At 37.8% G+C, this 19066-nt stretch overlaps 6 protein-coding genes across 6 annotated transcripts; 3 read left to right on the forward strand and 3 right to left on the reverse strand.

The window, feature by feature from the left end:
* Positions 1-38: 38 nt before the first annotated feature.
* On the reverse strand, positions 39-2599 carry LOC104755177 (U2 small nuclear ribonucleoprotein A'-like). Its single transcript, XM_010477521.3, has 8 exons — positions 2295-2599; positions 2156-2196; positions 1599-1728; positions 1285-1490; positions 1029-1187; positions 731-781; positions 534-638; positions 39-327 (listed from the first exon to the last, which is right to left on the reverse strand). The coding sequence occupies exons 1-8, from the start codon at positions 2374-2376 to the stop codon at positions 322-324; spliced, it is 780 nt and encodes a 259-aa protein (XP_010475823.1). The 5' UTR covers positions 2377-2599; the 3' UTR covers positions 39-321.
* On the forward strand, positions 2577-6086 carry LOC104755178 (cell division cycle 5-like protein). The gene is made up of 4 exons (XM_087495627.1): positions 2577-2957; positions 3220-4938; positions 5165-5446; positions 5540-6086. Exons 1-4 carry the CDS (start codon positions 2781-2783, stop codon positions 5894-5896), a joined length of 2535 nt encoding a protein of 844 aa, XP_087351753.1. The 5' UTR covers positions 2577-2780; the 3' UTR covers positions 5897-6086.
* A 109-nt stretch (positions 6087-6195) lies between these two features.
* LOC104755179 (2,3-bisphosphoglycerate-independent phosphoglycerate mutase 1) lies at positions 6196-8723 on the reverse strand. The gene is made up of 7 exons (XM_087495628.1): positions 8419-8723; positions 8055-8333; positions 7344-7972; positions 7007-7199; positions 6813-6908; positions 6575-6730; positions 6196-6495 (listed from the first exon to the last, which is right to left on the reverse strand). The coding sequence occupies exons 1-7, from the start codon at positions 8575-8577 to the stop codon at positions 6334-6336; spliced, it is 1674 nt and encodes a 557-aa protein (XP_087351754.1). The 5' UTR covers positions 8578-8723; the 3' UTR covers positions 6196-6333.
* A 498-nt stretch (positions 8724-9221) lies between these two features.
* On the reverse strand, positions 9222-12066 carry LOC104755180 (COBRA-like protein 6). Its single transcript, XM_087495629.1, has 6 exons — positions 11620-12066; positions 11431-11510; positions 10385-10841; positions 10147-10291; positions 9789-10069; positions 9222-9695 (listed from the first exon to the last, which is right to left on the reverse strand). The coding sequence occupies exons 1-6, from the start codon at positions 11672-11674 to the stop codon at positions 9391-9393; spliced, it is 1323 nt and encodes a 440-aa protein (XP_087351755.1). The 5' UTR covers positions 11675-12066; the 3' UTR covers positions 9222-9390.
* A 1667-nt stretch (positions 12067-13733) lies between these two features.
* Positions 13734-15301, forward strand: LOC104755181 (uncharacterized). Its single transcript, XM_010477525.3, has 2 exons — positions 13734-13952; positions 14992-15301. Exons 1-2 carry the CDS (start codon positions 13867-13869, stop codon positions 15095-15097), a joined length of 192 nt encoding a protein of 63 aa, XP_010475827.1. The 5' UTR covers positions 13734-13866; the 3' UTR covers positions 15098-15301.
* A 22-nt stretch (positions 15302-15323) lies between these two features.
* On the forward strand, positions 15324-18663 carry LOC104755182 (ATP phosphoribosyltransferase 2, chloroplastic). The gene is made up of 11 exons (XM_010477526.3): positions 15324-15719; positions 16217-16276; positions 16386-16499; positions 16707-16772; positions 16851-16958; positions 17061-17144; positions 17424-17525; positions 17629-17742; positions 17817-17897; positions 18036-18155; positions 18353-18663. The coding sequence occupies exons 1-11, from the start codon at positions 15432-15434 to the stop codon at positions 18446-18448; spliced, it is 1233 nt and encodes a 410-aa protein (XP_010475828.1). The 5' UTR covers positions 15324-15431; the 3' UTR covers positions 18449-18663.
* Positions 18664-19066: the final 403 nt, after the last annotated feature.

Raw genomic sequence — 19066 nt, forward strand, 5'->3', positions numbered from 1 at the left:
TCTCAGTGTATCATGACACTGATCCACGAGATACATAATAATATGAGAAGAAACTATAGTGCGAAAAAGAGCATAAGCAAATACTGTGTTCATCCTCTCTTCTCTCTGCGGATACAGACTAAAGACTACAATCCTCTTTGCAACTCTTTTTAAGGGTTCAAAAACAGATGCTCTCGAGCAGTAACTAGTTTACAGGTTCCACCTATTGCGCATGAGTTCCTAACAAACTGACAGAAACCTTACAGGACCGCTAGTCAGAAACAATTACTGAACACTGGAGCAGTAGCTACCTCGACTGGAAGAGCATTTCCACACTTTCTTCTATTCCTGAAGGACAACAAAATTGCAGGAGCTTTTAGTTCATAATAAACCAACTACCAAAAATGTTTATGCAATTGGTTTTATGAATTCAAACTAGCAACATCAACCAGTCAAGCAAACAACTCACACGTAGTCATTCTAACTTAAAAACCAAGAACTCTAACCATTAGAATCATGGAACAAGGAGCAACATTTTATTACAAGAACACTACCTCCATGGCAGAATCTTCATTAACATCAAGCATGGTTTGTTCAGCAGATGCAGGCTTGTTATCAGGAATTATCAGGCCTGCAGGAACCTGGCCAAACTTCAAAGCCTACATGTCCACCAACCAAAACAAAACAAAGCTGTCAAAATCATCGAAAACCAACATCATCAGGCACAAATTTGATCAAAAAAGCCAGGGACCTGTTCGAGTCTGGCAATTTCTTCTATAGTCTGGGAGTTGATAATTGCAGCCTGGAACATCATGAAAACAAAACACCAAAGTTACTATCAAACACACAACCTTACTTAAGTTAAAGATAAACAAGTCAGCAAATATGCTTGGTCCTATCCAGTTTCCAGTTCCTAGTTTCTCTCCTCTTCCAACACCCAATTCCTGGAGTTTTTGTGGTTTTCAATTTTCATCTTGGAAAGATCTTTTAAAATTTCCTAAGCTACTCAACTGGAAAACCAATATGACATGATTTAGAGATGATCGCACCTTGATTGCTAAAATTTGCTCCTGTGTTGGGGCCACCACTTTCGGAGTCTCTGGGTTTTCTGCAGTTTCTGGCACTTTTTTAACCTCCTCGTGAGAAACCTTCTTAGCCTCTTCTTCTGCTTCTTTGGATGAAAACAAAGCTGCAGCTTCAGCTCTCTCCTGTGAAGAACCAATGTTTGTCAGGTAAAATGGTCTTTCTTTTAACATTTTCTATCACCATATATAATTAGTTAAATATACAGAATAAAGTTCTTACCTTGGCTTTGATTTTTATGAAATCCAGTACTCGAAGAGATTTTAGCTTGTGAATCACATAAAGGCGATAATTTGGCTTCTTGGTGATATTATTATCCAACAAACTAAGGTACTGCAGCTTCGGAATGGAGGCAAGGGGGTCAATTTCAACCAAATTCACAAGCCTGTTGTTTGTAAGAACCAAAGAGTGAAGCTTCGGCAGGAATTCTGCAAAAGTACAACCATACAATACATACAACAGGATTAATCAACAACGCAAACAATGTGTTCAAAATTCTATTTTTATTTTAATTACAAGACGCACATAGAGGTTACCTCCAAGATTAGGATTTATCCGGGTGATCCGATTGTTATTGATGAGCAAAGTTCCTAAGCGGTTGAGGAGTGGAAAGTTTTCTAGCTTAACTATCTCATTGTCAGACAGATCAATGGTATCGAATTGGTCCTGCAAGCAAAGCAACAAAAGTTAATTAGTATACCTATCAAAAATCAATTCAACTAAAGTAATAAAATACGAAGGAGGATCACTACAGCATACTAGAGGGCATCAAACATGCAAATTAACATGGCCTAACACAAAAAAATCAATCTTATATGGCCTAACACAGTCAGAACAAAAGTAGTATCACACGAAGCCACAGATACACTCCTGAAGAGTTAGAAATACAGATGCAAGACAAAGGAGCAAATTGCTTCGATTCAGCAATGTTTCTTTCAATGAACTTTTTTCAAAATACTTGAATGCAGAAACCCCAACAAGCAGACTTTAAGAACATTCAATACAACCGCATCTACAAAAATCTTCAGATGACAGACAAAGAAGAATCGAAACTAGATAGAACACGTCTGGCAAAAACAAAGCAAGGAACTACCTCAGTAGCACCCAAGTTCTCGATTACAGGTATCTTGTTACCTGCAGCAAATACAACAAACGATTACTCAGAGCAGGTGTGTATTTTAGGGTTACGAAAACCATAGAAAGGGTGATTGGAAAGAGAAGAAGTTCTATACCTCGTAGATCCAATTCTCGCTCCTTTACGGCATTGAAGAAGTGAGGACTTTTCCAGATCAAATCAGCCGTGAGCTTCACCATTACGGTTTTAGTGCTTCGTGCTCTCTCTCTCTCTCTGCTGCTTCTTTGCGTTCAGAGGAAAGAGACAACAGTGGCTCAAGATGACATAAAAAAAACGATGCTATTAATCTATCACTTTAAAACGGCCCATTAAGTACGGATTTGGTCCAGTCGGTTAGGCCCATAACTATATTCCGATATTTATGATTTGGGAGAAAAAAAAAACAAAAAAAAATTAAAAAGAAAAGGGCTATAGTGTTCGATTGAATCTTCTTTTCTTCTTCGTTGGTTCCAACCCTAATCTAGGGTTACTCTCTCTCGCTCGCTCGCTTCCTTCTGAGCTTCGTTCTGCTGATTTCCACGAGCATTTAGCTTTACAAACCTTGAATTTGGAGTGCGTTTGGATCAAAAACAGTTGAGCGAAGATGAGGATTATGATTAAGGGAGGTGTGTGGAAGAACACCGAAGATGAGATTCTCAAGGCCGCCGTTATGAAGTATGGTAAGAACCAATGGGCTCGGATCTCGTCTCTTCTCGTTCGTAAATCTGCCAAACAGTGTAAAGCTCGCTGGTACGAGTGGCTCGATCCTTCTATTAAAAAGGTATGTGTGTGTCCGCCTTTTCCTTCTCTTCAGTGGTAGTGTTCGATAGAAAAAAATTGTTTTGGATCTGGAAAATAATGAAAGCTATAGTTTGAATTTAGGCCTATAGGTAGTTTGTTAGCTTGATACTTGGATGTTTAGTGGTATATATGGTTTGCTTTGTTTCTGAAGTTCGTACTAATTGTAGGACTTTTGGAGTATTGTTAGGCTTTGCTTATGGTTTTGAATTAGAAACTGATTTGTTTTTGTGATGTTTATATAGACTGAATGGACCAGAGAAGAAGATGAGAAGCTTCTACATCTTGCTAAACTTCTGCCTACTCAGTGGAGAACTATTGCTCCTATTGTTGGCCGTACGCCATCTCAGTGCCTTGAGAGGTATGAAAAGCTTCTTGATGCAGCATGTACTAAGGACGAGAATTATGATGCAGCGGATGATCCACGGAAACTACGCCCTGGTGAGATTGATCCAAACCCAGAAGCAAAGCCTGCTCGTCCTGATCCCGTAGACATGGACGAAGATGAGAAGGAAATGCTTTCTGAAGCAAGAGCTAGGTTGGCTAACACTAGGGGAAAGAAGGCTAAAAGAAAAGCTAGAGAAAAACAACTTGAGGAAGCTAGAAGGCTTGCTTCTCTTCAAAAGAGAAGAGAACTAAAAGCAGCTGGGATTGATGGTAGACATAGGAAAAGGAAGAGAAAGGGAATCGACTATAATGCAGAAATTCCTTTTGAAAAAAGGGCACCTGCAGGATTCTATGATACTGCAGATGAAGATCGTCCTGCTGACCAAGTTAAATTTCCAACAACCATTGAAGAGCTGGAAGGCAAAAGAAGAGCTGATGTGGAAGCACAGTTACGCAAACAGGATGTTGCTAGGAACAAAATTGCTCAGAGACAGGATGCTCCAGCAGCTATATTGCAAGCGAACAAGCTGAATGATCCTGAAGCTGTTAGAAAGAGATCGAAGCTGATGTTACCACCACCGCAGATATCAGACCACGAGCTACAAGAAATTGCTAAAATGGGCTACGCCAGTGACCTTCTTGCAGAGAATGAGGAGCTAACCGAAGGAAGCGCTGCTACTCGTGCACTTTTGGCAAATTACTCACAAACACCAAGGCAAGGAATGACACCTATGAGGACGCCACAAAGAACTCCTTCTGGTAAAGGTGATGCTATTATGATGGAAGCAGAAAACCTGGCTAGATTAAGAGACTCTCAGACACCTTTGCTAGGAGGAGAAAATCCTGAATTGCACCCTTCTGACTTTACTGGGGTCACTCCAAGGAAGAAGGAGATTCAAACGCCTAATCCAATGTTGACCCCTTCGATGACTCCTGGCGGTGCTGGTCTTACTCCAAGAATTGGCTTGACTCCATCAAGGGATGGATCTTCTTTTTCTATGACACCCAAAGGGACTCCGTTCAGGGATGAACTTCATATTAATGAAGACATGGACATGCACGACAATGCTAAACTTGAGAGGCATAGACGAGAGGAAGCTAAAAGGAGTTTACGCTCTGGTTTGACTGGGCTTCCTCAGCCAAAGAACGAGTACCAAATAGTTCCACAACTTCCTCCAGAGGAAAGTGAAGAGCCAGAAGAGAAAATTGAGGAAGATATGTCAGACAGGATAGCGAGGGAAAAGGCTGAGGAAGAAGCAAGACAACAGGCATTGCTTAAGAAGAGATCCAAGGTCTTGCAGAGAGATCTTCCTAGACCTCCAGCTGCTTCATTGGAAATAATTAGGAACTCGTTACTTTCAGCTGACGGAGACAAAAGTTCTGTTGTTCCTCCTACTCCTATTGAGGTTGCAGATAAAATGGTACGAGAGGAGCTTCTAAAGTTGCTGGAGCATGATAATGCAAAGTATCCGCTTGATGATAAAGCTGAGAAGAAGAAAGGAGCCAAGAACCGTACCAACAGTTCTGCTTCTCAAATTCTTGCAATTGAAGATTTCGAGGAATATGAACTCCAAGAGGTATGTATATGAATCTTCCCATTGTTAGTTGTACATTTGTTCTTTTGGTTGATTTATTTGGTGGCCCAACTCTGGATTCTTTAGTTTGCACTTGGTTTAGGATTAGATTGCTTGATGCCTTTTTTTGACATGAATGTGAATCCGCTTTTAATTTGAATCAGCATCTGTAACTTGGTATACACTAAGGGGAATTCTAATGAAGGTTGTTGCCACTGATTTTTGGTAGGCGGACAGCATGATAAAGGAAGAGGGGGAGTTTCTGCGTGTGTCAATGGATCATGCGGACAAGACACTCGATGATTTCATAGAAGCTCGCAACAGATCCGTGAACGATCTCATCTACTTGCCCACCCAAAACGCTTACGGGCTCTCAAGTGTTGCTGCAAACGCGGAAAAAGTTGCATCTTTGCAGGTGGAGATGGAGAATGCGAGAAAAAAGTTCGAGGAAGATGAGAAGAAGGCAGAACACATGAAGGCCAAGTATAAAACCTATACAAAGGGTCATGAGGTAATATATAGTTCACATTGGTTTAATGTTAGTTCTGAAATTATATTTCAAACTTTTGTGGTGTCATGTTTAATGGATTTGTTCATTTGACAGAGGAGGGCAGAGACCGTGTGGACCCAAATAGAGGCGACTTTAAAGCAGATTGAGATTGGTGGAACAGAAGTCGAGTGTTTCAAAGCATTGAAGAGGCAAGAAGAGATGGCTGCATCTTTCAGGAAAAAGAATTTGCAAGACGAAGTGGTAAAGCAAAAGGAGACAGAGAGAAAACTGCAAGCGCGCTATGGGAATATGTCGGCAATGGTTGAAAAAGCAGAGGAGATAATGGTCGGTTTCCGAGCACAAGCATTGAAGAAACAAGAGGATGTCGAAGATTCTCACAAACTGAAAGAAGCTAAGCTAGCTGGTGGAGAAGAAGAGGACGTAGCTATAGCCATGGAAGCTTCTGCATAAAACTTGAGTTTTGTATTGGTTACAAGTTTTAAAGGAGACTCAGCTTGACTTTGTATTGTGGTAAGTTTTATATGAGTAATGACTTTGTAAAGGTTGTGATATTCTCTCCGTTATACTTTGCAAGAGTCAAGAAATTTGAATGCTTGGGTTTGGTTCCCATCTAAAAGGTGTTTAACCAACATTTGCACAATTTACTCATGTCGTATGGAAGAGAAGGAAAAAAGCTTATACATTTTTGTGTATGGAAGATAAGAAACAAAGCTTATACTTTTTGGTTGTATGGTAGTGAAGAGAAAAACTTGCAGATCATGTAAACCGAAATTAAAGCCAAAATCAAAAATACAAGAAGTCTGTGTAAAAACTCTTATTATTAGAAAACAACGTAAGATACTAGGGAGTTTTAGCCCTCTTGAAAACTGATTGGGCACTCGATTCTTCTACTCCACTACTTCAATTAGGGTGGGCTCATAGTCATCAGGAGCCACAAATCCATGGAGGTTCATCACTGTTGCAGCTACATTTGCAAGCCCCGGTGTTTCCAGATCTTTACGGAATCTAACTCCTTTAGACAAACCAGGACCTCCAATGGCAATTGGCACCTGCAATCAATAAATTACAATTTCACATCTAAACAATGTTTTACGTTATGGTAATAGCACAGACTTCCATTCGACTTACTGGCTTGAGTGTGTGAGAGGTTAGAATCTGAAGGTTCCCTTCCTTGTCCAAAGCAGGCTTCCCAGATTTATCCCTCTTCACCATGTCCTCTGCGTTTCCGTGATCAGCAGTCACAACATAAATGCCTTTCACTTGTTCGATAGCATCAAAAATCATCTGCAACAACCAAACCACTTGTGAGCTAAGTCACACTCACTCCTATTATTAAGACTAGTCGATAAATTTCTTATAACAATACCTTCACAGCAAGATCAGCAGCCTCGCATGCAACAACTGTGGCTGCAATATCACCTGTATGACCCACCATATCGGAATTTGGAATGTTAACTCGCACCTGAAATTCAATTCAATATCAAAACGTAAGTAAGACTATCTCTGCTTATATACAAGGATGTTTGATTATATGATCATAAGACCATTCATCCACCTCACCTGATCAAACTTGCCACTAAGGATTGCATCCCTCGCCTTCTCACCAATTTCCAGAGCTTTCATCTTTGGTTGGGCATTAAATGATATTCCACTGTCACTTGGGATCTCGACGTACTCCTCCAACTTTTCATTGAAATATCCAGATCGGTTTCCATTCCAGAAGAAGGTGACATGCCCAAACTTGACGGTCTCACTGTTTCAGCCACATACATTGATAAATATGTCAGAGATTCTACTCAAGAACGTAGTATACTCATTGGCAAAAATGCTATCTAGGTGAATATGCATATAAGAAAGATGTCAAATACTCAAATGTGATAGAAAGAATTTAAAGAACCTGCAAGCAAAGGTGCTGACGCCATTGTGAGTCAAATATTCACCAGACGTTCTATCAATCTCCGGGGGAGAAACAAGGTAACGGTTTGGTAGCTTAAGCTCTCCATCATACTGAAGCATACCAGCATAACGTATCTTTGGGAACCTCACACGATCAAACTTGTCAAAATCTTCGTATTCAAGTGCCTTAGCATGCATAACCATACGATCAGCCCTGAAGTTGAAAGTGACAACAGCATCGCCGTCCACAATGGGACCAACTGCTTTCCCTGAGTCATCAACAATCACAAAGGGAGGCAAGTACTGATCATTAGCACCAGGCTCTTTCCTCAATGTCTTGACAGCTTCAACAGCGTTTTTGAATTTGTGAGGAGCTTCACCAAGAACTTGAGCATCCCAACCTCTTTTAACAACTTCCCAATCATTCTCATACCTATCCAAAGTCACATACATACGTCCTCCACCAGATGCAATCTGAGCATCAACACCATTCTCACGTAACTTAACGAGATCTGCTTCAAGAGTTTCAACAAATCCAACACTTGAACCATCCAACACATCACGACCATCGGTAAGGATATGAACACGGATTCTCTTAGCACCACGTTCAGCAGATCCCTTAATCAACAACTATACAAAACAAACAAGTATTTAAGAAATCGAAACACCCAAACATGAATTAAGGGGAAAAAAAAACAGATCAAATCGAAACCTGTAGCTGATCAATACGAGAGTGAACTCCACCGTCACTGAGAAGTCCAACGAGATGCAAAGTATGTGTATCGAAAGATTCAGAAACGTATTTGAAACCTTCACCTTCAAAGATTTTGCCGGAAGCAAGAGCTAAGTCACAAAGCTTAGCACCTTGAGCGAAGATACGACCAGCACCAAGAGCATTATGACCAACCTCACTGTTTCCCATATCATCTTCACTGGGAAGTCCAACAGCAGTACCGTGAGCTTTGATCAACGTCCATGTATCAGGAGCTCCCTATTGAGAGAGACAAAAGTAAGTTGGCTGAATTGAAAAACTTATAAAGAATCAAAAGGATAAGAAGGTAAAAAGAAAACAATACATGTTTAAGAGCATCCATGGCTGGAGTAGGAGCGTTGTGGATACAGTTGTACTCATCAGGAGCAGATTCACCCCAACCATCTAAGACGATTAAGGCTATGGTTTTGCCCTTGGGGAGCTTGGGATGGTCATCGAGCTTCCAGGCGGAGGAGGTAGCCATAGCTTTGAGATGCAATCGAAGAATCTCAAAAACAGATCTGAGAAGAAGGTGAAAGGTGAATGAAGGTTGGTGTGAAGGAAGAGGCGGGTTTTTATAAAAGAGGCGTTTTTAGAAGTGGGCCTAACAACAACTCTATCAATTGGGCCACTTGTCTCTCACGTATATATAAAAAATCTTATTGGCTCCGAATATTCTTTTTTCCTCTTTCTTATTTGTGAATTTTACATATTTGATACATATGTGATGCTGATTCATGCCATTTTGTCTTTTATATGTTCTAGAGACAAAAGAAAGAATACATTTTTTTTATAGGATTTATCATATAGATAATATTGTCTTGTTAGAACTTAGATTATACTTCCATTATTTTCACTTTTTATATAATCATAATATAGAAATATTGCTTTACAAGTTTACTTCCATTACACATTCTTCCAGTTTTATAAGAGCTCATCATAATAAATGTACTATCGCCTTATTTAAATCTGTACTTGGTTTACAAGGAATTCGAAAAAAGTATTTTTTCCTTTTCACTTCACAGCATGATTTTAGCCATAACAGTTTCAAAATAAAGAAACCTTTGTATTGGTTAATTCATCTAATCAAATTCTGAACACTTAAGTGATTAAATAAAAAGAAGGAAAGAACTAAAAGGTTTGCTTCACACCAAATGGTCAAATGGTCAAGAAATGTGAGTGCTTCACACCACATAACCTACTTGGAGCAAAATTCAGCTCTCTTTATAAGAGGCTTTTTGTTTCTTGAAATTGTCAAAGAATAGAACAATGCAGGGTTTAAATGAAAACATTTTCATCAAACAAGTAGAAGGTGAAAGAGAAAACTGAAAACGATGGTAACAAAGCTAATAATAGTAGTATAGGAGGAAGATGAAGAAGAAAGTGAAGCAGATTTGGGGAGCCTTGGATAGTCATCTGGAGAAGGCATAACACATTCATCCCCATTGAACAAGATCCTCCTTGGGAATGCCCAACCTTCTTTGAAAGTGAAATTTCCCATATCCTTCTTTAGCAATAACTCTGTTTGCACATTCCCAATCTTTCCTGCTTGAAGCAAAACATCATTGTAAAACTGCACTCCCCAAAACATCCCTGTGTCATCTGAAACCACACCACCAAGAAACAAGTCAAGATTTTAAACCAAGACTGTAAGAAAAGAAAAATAAAGAGACATTTTTTTCATAGTTGACTCACTGATGCTGTTTTGATATGGTGTCAAAGATTTGTAGTTGAAGCTGAAGACTTGTTGGACGCTTTTCAAGTTTGGATGAAGCACCACTAAGTTCCAATTAGTGTAATTCTTCATTGTGTTGAGATTCGTTGCTGTGATCTTTACCCTCCAATACTCTCTATAGTTCACTTTCACATGCCAGTGGATGCGGATAGGACACATATGATCCGAACATGTCACTACAGGTGATACTTCCTCATATGGATCATGTTTCTGTTCCAGATATGGCGGCATCTCTCCTTTCCTGAACATTCAGCAAGAAGACATCAAACCAAACAATAACTAAAGTAAACGTGAAAGAGTTTCGAAAGAGTGAATTACTTGACACAAGGGGAACTCGAGCAGCCGCAGCTACAGGTAGGACAAGGAACGATGTTTTGGTAGTAGAATGCTGAGAGGGAAACGCAGCACTTTGGTGACTGTGATGAACGAAATTGCGAGTACACGCACACTGCCTCCCATGTTGCTGCTCACAATATATACCACATATCTTTGTTAAGTAACTCGGCTTCTTGACTTCTTGTTGTAATAAAATAGCATCTTATAACATTTTGGTTACCTAGAGCTTGGGTTTTGCGACGGCCCTTGTCTGTGCTAAACTTGGTCGGGGCCACGGATGTAGCATTGTCGCAACTATAACCCGGGACCCCTATATCAAAGTTATAAGGGATACTGAACTCTTCAGGGCCATCAGGAGAGCTCCCAATGTCCATTGTGAAAGTAGAGACGTGATTAGCGTGGTCCTGAGACATGGAAGTCAAGACGCCTCCGCGGCAACAGTTAGAGACCTGAAGGTTGTAAGAAGCTCCGGGAAGAAGATCGACGATAGTTGGTCGGGGGAGACAGCAGTGAGGGAGGTTGTTGCTGGAGGCAAAGGCAGAGCAATTGCCTTGCTCGGTCGTCTCAGCTCCTCTCATGTCCCATATAACTTCTTTGTTGAGCCAATGCCAACTCAGCTTCCACCCTGGTTTCTCCACGTGCCGGTACTCTTGCATGTTCTCTACTATTACTTGTACCTGCAAACATTTTGGATATTTCACCACGCATTTGTATATATACGTTGAAATATAGTTTGATCATTTTACATATATTGGTTCTTAATAGTCAAGAATATTAGTGACAATTTGTCAAAATCAATGCTACTATATATAGGAACCTTTCATTCAGTTATTTATCAAATACTAACCTCTTCAAAAATAAAAACTATTAATATACATAAACATAATTTCCAAAAATAAAAATAAGAAAAGAAGGAATCAGAGATTTTTACAAGTTTTAAACAGAAAATGAATTTGACAAAATCAACCTAGCAAGAGACAAAACAAACTATTGGAGTAACTAACTAACTTCGTCGTCTTAAGCTGAAGTTTCGGACTCTATTTTAGTTATGTATTTTCTACATAATTGTTATACTACTATCTTTTAGCATTTCATCATAAACCCATATTCGTTCAAGAACAAAAAAAATATATAAAATCCCAGATTATCTGAGGTTCATGCGGGTCCCATGATCAGACACATATTTTTTTGATGAAAAATCGAAAGAAATTAGTATAAAATACGCAGAGAAACCAAAAAAAAAAAAAAGAGAGAAAGAAGAGTTACCGAGTGTCTGCCAGGTGAAGATAAAAGGAGATCCCATTTAATAATGATTTTACCGAACGGATCCAAAGGATCGTATCCATCTGCAACCATTTTGTTTATCGATAACTTATTAAATCATAAACCCTACAAAATTACGTTTTATGTATGACACAAATTGTTTTTTTTATAAAGGAATTAAAAAAGACTTACGTGTGGGTGATGCGATTGCGAAGAGAATGACAGTGACAACGAGCATTGCATCCATTTTTTCTCTTGCAAACGAGAGAAGAAAATAAAACCAATGATCGATCACGCCGAATTTTCAGATTCTTATCGATGAAAATATATGAGAATGTAGAACTTTTTTTTTTGTTTTTTTCCTAAAACGTGAAAATAATACTATTTGGCTTTGGGAATGACAAAGAGATATAGAGAGAGATCAAAATCTCAAAAGAGTTTTTTTAAGTGTGACGCCTCGGGTTTCCCTGTGTGTGTGTGTGTGTTAGAGAGAGAGACAATTAAAGCAAAGAAGTCACACAGTGACTGTTGGTTTAGTGTTTGAACGAGAAGAGTTTTGCATTTGTAAACAAAACCCACACTTTACTCCTTTTCTTTCTATTTTTGGTTTTTCACTTACCCTTTTTTATTTGATTAATTAACGCTTATATATATTAGCTGTAATATATAGTACTTAAAATATAGTACTAGTATTTACCTTATATGTACACTACTAATCTAATTTTGCAATTTTTTTCTGGTAGTTTAGTGGGTGGCATGGCAGCTATTATTGAATGATTCACGTATGTTTCTCTTCTTCGTGTGATGTTATTGCTTTATTATGCTATGTTTTTAACTTTCTTTTTATTTCTGTATTTTTTATAGAATGGTTTTAGAAATTAAGGTAGCTTAGGTTATCAGATGAAACTTTGGAGGCTAACAGAGAGATTTGGACATCATCACTACATTACATCAGTGAATATAAATAACAGCAATTAGTTGATTATGTAAGCAGAAAATGGTATAGTATTGGTTATTTTGGTTATTTTAGAGCAAGCAGCTTGCTCTATCTCTTTTATAGTAGTATGACTTATGGCATTGATTAAACCTTTTCAACCACAAAAAGCAAGCAATCCGTAAATTAGAATTAAGAGGTCACAACATATGTAATTAAAAAGTGTGTTGACCAAAAAAGTAATTAATTAAGAGATGATAATTAGAGAAGAATGTGTCAGAAAAGAGATGCGTTGTTCAAACACCAAAAAGCTCTTTTCACGCCCTCCTTTGAAATTATATTTTTATTAGTACTAAATAAGACTATATATAATTAAATCACGAACAATTCTTGGGTTCACTCCTAAGGTGAGTGAACCCTTTGTTCAATTCTCATTATTTTAGCCAATAAGAATCTAACATGTCATAATCCATTTAATAACCTATTCATTCATTTTCTTATAAAATATGGAAATAAAATCTATAAAATTAAAACCTTAAACCGCTTATTTATAAACTCAAACCGATATATAATTTCATTATAATTGTAAAACCCTAACAATCTTATTTGTAAAGCCAAACCGACATATAATTTCATTTTAATTGTAAAATCTAAACCCTAACAATCTCATTTGTAAACCCAAACCGACATATAATTTCATTCTAATTATAAAATCTAAACCCTAATCATCTCATTTGTAAACCAAAACTGACATATAATTTCGTTTTAATTGTAAAATATAAACTCTAACCACTTTATTTGTGAACTCAAACCGACCTATAATTTCGTTTTAATTGTAAAATCTAAACCCTAACCACATTATTTACAAACCCAAAGCGACATATAATTTTGTTTGAATTGTAAAATCTAAATCCTAATCACTTTATTTGTGAACCCAAACCAATATATCATTTCATTTGAATTGTAAAATCTAAACCAAGCCAATATTTAACTTTCCTTAAAAAGAATATATACAGAATTTGTTTCCATAATCTGTTTTGCTTTTTAATTTAATTTTGATTTATTCTTTTAAATAATATAATGCATAAAAGATTCTGATTGGTTAATAAAGAAAAAGTGAATAATAAGATTCGCCCTAGAGTGAACCTAAGTATTTTCATAAAATCACTACTGCTAATATCTTTTGATAATGAAGGTGTGGAGGACAAAAGGATACAAAACCTAAAAATAATCCTGGTCCGGTTTGGTTCGATTTAATAATATCTGAATGGTTTAGTTCGGTTCGATTTAATAATATCTTAATGGTTTTGTTCGGTTCAGTAAGATTGACCGGTTTTGATTGTGGTTTAATTTCCCGAGCTCCCGACGAATCTCTCTCCTCTCAGGCGGATTATGTCAAGTCGGTGATCGGAACAAAAAGTATTTTGACGCTTGCTGAATCAATCATAGAGATCAACAACCAAATTTGAGAAAAGCCTTGCGAAAAAGAAAAGAGAGAGAAGAAGATGGCGCAACCGAGTAAAGAACCTTGCAAGAAAGAGGCTTGCGACATCCAAGCATGTCTCTCCAAGAACAATTTTCTTCCTCAAAGGTGATTCCTTCATTATTTTGTCGCGGTTTCATCATTAAGTCATAAAGATTCATCAGGTTTTGGTTATGATGTTACTAGTGTGAAATTAGAGATATCCCGTTCTAGTTTTTGGGGGTTTAGGGTTCATGCCTCGATTATTGGGTTTTCAATTTCAGCTAAGTTGTAATTATTACTCTTGTTAGCATAAATAGGATTTGATGCATCATACTTTGATGGCTTTTAAGAATCTTAGTAATTGTTGTGAGGTTATGTTTGAAGATTATTTACCAGATTTTCCAAGGTTAGCTGAATTTTGTTTGGGTGTACTTGTTGTATTGGATCAAAATCACTCTGTCCCTAAAGAATCGAGAGAGACGCTGATGGTGTGAAGTATTAACTAGACACACTGTTATAAATGTCTTCCTTTTGATTTAGATAATTTGAGCATGTTCTTGTGGTTCCCAATTACAACAAATTGATTATAGAGAGCTCTAGACCAATTTGAAGTGCGGGTCATTCGTTATCTGTAATTTGATAAAGAGAGATGGATGAGTAGAATAGATTTAACTGAATCTTGTGGTTTCTTATTGTCGTTATGATCATCATCATCAGGCTGGTTGTAGATATCCTAAGTATCTATCTATTTTATGATCCCTGTCTTGGGAGAAGTATGGAAGTGCATTGTCACATTGTTTGCATGAACTTATTACATTGGTTTCACAAAACTAGCTTAATATAAATCAGAAACTAATGATGAGGTATAAAGAAAAGAAACTGGTCTTCTTCTTTTGATTACGAATTCTCCGAAGGGGCCTGGCTTTTTTTTTGTGTGTGTCTACATGAGTCCTACTGTTTTACCAGGTTTTGTGCATATAATGATTTGTGTAGTATAATCAGTCATGTCTCTAGGCCTTAATTTAGACAGTTCCATGAATAATCAGTCATGATTAACACAGTTAAGCGACGTTGAACAACAACAACAACAACATCACTTTTCATATCATAGTGTTTTACTGGAGATAGATACTAATTAAGATTTATATGTTTGGGGGGGTTGCAGGTGCCAGAGAGTGATAGAGATGTTACAGGCTTGTTGTGAGAGATGCAATAACGAGTCAACACATTGTGGATCTGTAGCTGCTCTCTTGAAGCAAATCAAGAAGTAATATATATATAACACAATGGACATAAACCAAACAGAGGCATAACAAGAAACTTCAAGGCACATTTTAACTCATTCCTGAAGAAGAAAGATACCTTCAATATTTTATTTTATTGTATTTTGGTCGTGCAAGAGATTGATATATTTTTCTGTGTAAGTCTGTCACTCAACAAATAAAAATAAATCTTTTTAAAATTTAATTTGAAAAGAAGTTGGATTTTCCACGTGGACACACTCTGGGATATTTATAACGGCCGAGCTTTCTGCAATGATATCCGCCGACCATCTCTCTTTCCTCCGCCTCCGAGTCCGAGAGAGAGCCAGCAGCAGCAGCAACCATGTCAATCTCAATTCCTCTCAACACCACTCTACAATACTCCTCTTCTTCTCCTTCTTTTCATTTACCTTCCCTCTCTCTCTTCTCTCCGATTCATTCAACCACCGCTGTCTCCGTTACCGGAACTCGCCAGAGATGCCTCAGGATGGTCACTTCTTGCGTCTCCAACGCTCAGAAATCAAACCAGAATGGTGCCACCGACGCCGTCTCTGTCGTCGGGAGGGAGCAGATTCGTCTTGGTCTTCCTAGCAAAGGACGCATGGCCGCCGATTCGCTCGATCTTCTCAAGGTGAGTGTCGTTGTGTTTCCCCCTTAGGATAATTGAAGATTTTTGCTGGGAAATTTCCATTGCTTTTTTTTTTTTGGTATCTGAGTTTCGGAAACTTCAATTTGTTTTGGGAATTGCTTCTCACAATGCTTTCCATTTTTGCACTGAGAGTCTCCTTTAATCGTCATTTTATACAGTGTTCTGTACTTCTAGTGAGATAATCTTAGTTAATTGGTATCAAATTGCGATCATCTCTCTGTACTGTAGAAGATATTGTAGGGAGCTATACTGACAAGCTCAAGGTCTAGACTTTTCTTATATTTGAGCTAATGACTGTGCTGTGAAGCCTATATATTGATTGCATATCGTTCCCTAGGCGAAGTTATAGTTATAGTTTTGTGTTTGCTTTCTTAAAGGTTTCATTTTGATCCTTTGATTCTCTGAAATGATTTTTTCACTCTCTGATTTGCAATCTTATGGCTCCTTACGACTCTTTTACTTTCTCCTTTCTCATGAAGGATTGCCAATTGTTTGTCAAACAAGTCAATCCGCGGCAATATGTTGCTCAAATTCCCCAGGTATGCATTCGGAGAAAGCCAAAAGCGTATTGAGTTCTATTTTAGTTATTTTTGGTATTTTTCAACTTCTCGGCTTGTAGTGGTAATCTTTTTTTTTCTTGTCCTCCAGTTACCAAATACTGAAGTTTGGTTTCAACGGCCAAAAGACATTGTCAGGAAGTTGCTCTCAGGAGATCTGGATTTAGGCATTGTTGGTCTTGACATAGTTAGTGAATTTGGTCAGGTAAATAACATCATACTTCTATATCTTGATTAGCAGACACATGTTGAGATTCTAGGGTATCTTTGTGCTGATATATCTTGTTATTCGTTCTTCTGTGGTTTTCCTTGACATTGCTAACCCATACTGTTTGCGTTAGCTTATATGACTTAGACTTGTCATCTGAAGACCATTTTGCATTAAATCTTAAAGGTTTGTGTTATATATTAGGGTAACGAAGATCTTATCATTGTCCATGAAGCTCTCAACTTTGGAGATTGTCATCTCTCCCTTGCGGTACGCACAAATCTTTTATAGTTGTGGTTCATCATCAATACAGATGACTTCTTGATTGCTCTTTTCATATGATTTCAGATACCCAATTATGGAATATTTGAGAATATAAAATCTCTGAAGGAGTTAGCACAAATGCCTCAATGGACTGCGGAAAGACCTTTACGAGTTGCCACAGGATTCACTTATGTATGATGCGTTACAAGTATTCCTTTGGTGCATTATTGTCCTTTTACCTTTTTTCGGAATGCATTCTAATTGTTTTGGAATTTATCCAACTTGTGCTTGCAGCTAGGCCCCAAATTTATGAAAGATAACGGTATCAAGCATGTGAGCTTTTCAACTGCAGATGGAGCCCTAGAGGCAGCTCCTGCGGTGAGATTTACAATATTTTCAAATCAACCTTGGATTTCGAACTATGCTTCGATAAGGATTAATTAGGCTTGGTTTTTGTATGAAAATGCTGAGTACATTAAGAGTTATTGTATTCGTCTTCTTATCTTTTCAGAGTTTACTCTTACTATGGGATTAACGTTTTTGTGAAAGTATGTTTGCTATTTTGTGCCGTCAGCGTGAGATGATGGATTATAGTAATACAGAAAGAAACTATTGTTGTGTGCAGTGTTTGTTGACACATTTTCTCTTGTTAATTAGATGGGGATTGCTGATGCCATTTTGGACCTTGTGAGTAGTGGGACAACCCTTAAAGAGAACAACTTAAAAGAGATTGAAGGAGGGATTGTGCTGGAAAGTCAGGTATGATGTGAAGATCTTTGGAATTGACTACTGTTTTCCTTCCACTTGGCAACCGGTGTTCCAGAAGATAATTCGTTTTTTTTTTTCTTTTTCTTAATATCAGGCTGCATTAGTGGCGAGCAGAAGGGCATTGACTGAGAGAAAAGGAGCACTAGAAACAGTGCATGAGATTCTCGAGCGATTAGAGGCTCATTTGAAGGCAGATGGTCAATTCACTGTATGTGCATAGTAATTGTAATGTTTCTCCTTATCTCTAGTTTTGCTTTCTTTCATCCTGTGTTTTCACTCCAGGTTGTTGCAAACATGAGAGGAACGGATGCTGAGGAAGTGGCTGAACGTGTGAAAACCCAATCATCATTATCAGGATTGCAGGTAAAGTTTGAGAAAATTTGGGGCTCACAAGCCCTTAGTTCCTAGCTCCAACCCAAGAATATCTTGGTGTATATTCAGTGTACTTCCACTGATTTGATAGGTGATAGTTTTAGACGATTGTGCTTTTGTGATGTGCAGGGACCAACAATAAGTCCAGTTTACTGTAAACGAGATGGAAAAATATCAATTGAGTACTACGCCATTGTGATTTGTGTACCCAAAAAAGCTCTATATGAGTCTGTGCAGCAACTGAGAGCGGTTAGTAATGCCATCCATCATTTCTTTCCACCTCGCTCCTTTACTCTAGGATTGTCATTATTGAAGGGATTTACAAATACATAGCTTTCATCACTCTTGAAATTTAATAGCCCAAACCACATTTAGTACCGAGATCAGTCTTTCGTCTCGAATCTCAGAAGTTTCGTTAAGTAATGTGTCATGAAATGTGATTTCAGGTGGGAGGAAGTGGAGTACTGGTGTCACCTCTAACATACATTTTTGATGAGGAAACTCCCAGATGGAGTCAGCTTCTAAGTAACCTCGGCCTTTGATGCTGCTTCACATGACTGAGAGATACTACGATGTTTAGTCAAGATGCATTCGTCTCTTTAGGTCAACGTCAAACACCACGATATTTTTGTTTTTTGTTTTGGTCAACATGGATCTTTTAGAAGAAAAACAGAGGTCGCCTCTTTTAAGCCTTTCAGAGATAGTAGTCAACTTAAAAACCAATTTTCTCAAATTAAAATTCATTTCCATTTTCTAATCAGTTAGAATACCCATGTAGGTTGTTTAAAAGTATTAGCTTATTGAATAAATTGGTATTCACGAGTCACGACTGAGGCCAAGCTTAATTAGAACCATAAGAAAAAAACAGAGTGGTTCAAAGAAAAATAAACTGCTTCTTTCATCAACAATCCTTGGAAAGGGATTCTAGCCAATCAGAAAGTTTGTTTTTTCTTCGGTTTTACTGAAGGGTACCATCATAACTTCCAATTTTTGCGTAGTCGTAGCCAAAAGAAAATCTTTATAGAAGCCATCGCCTCTGAACACAGTTGTTCGTTTCACTCTCTCCAAGAGTTAGAAGGCACAACACGAAGGAACTAATCTTAATTAAATTTATCATGTTATTATTTATTATGAACTTGGAACAACAACAAAAAAAAATC

The sequence above is a fragment of the Camelina sativa genome, chromosome 17, assembly GCF_030686135.1.
Source record: "Camelina sativa cultivar CO46 ecotype springtype chromosome 17, ASM3068613v1".
Lineage (NCBI taxonomy): Eukaryota > Viridiplantae > Streptophyta > Magnoliopsida > Brassicales > Brassicaceae > Camelina > Camelina sativa.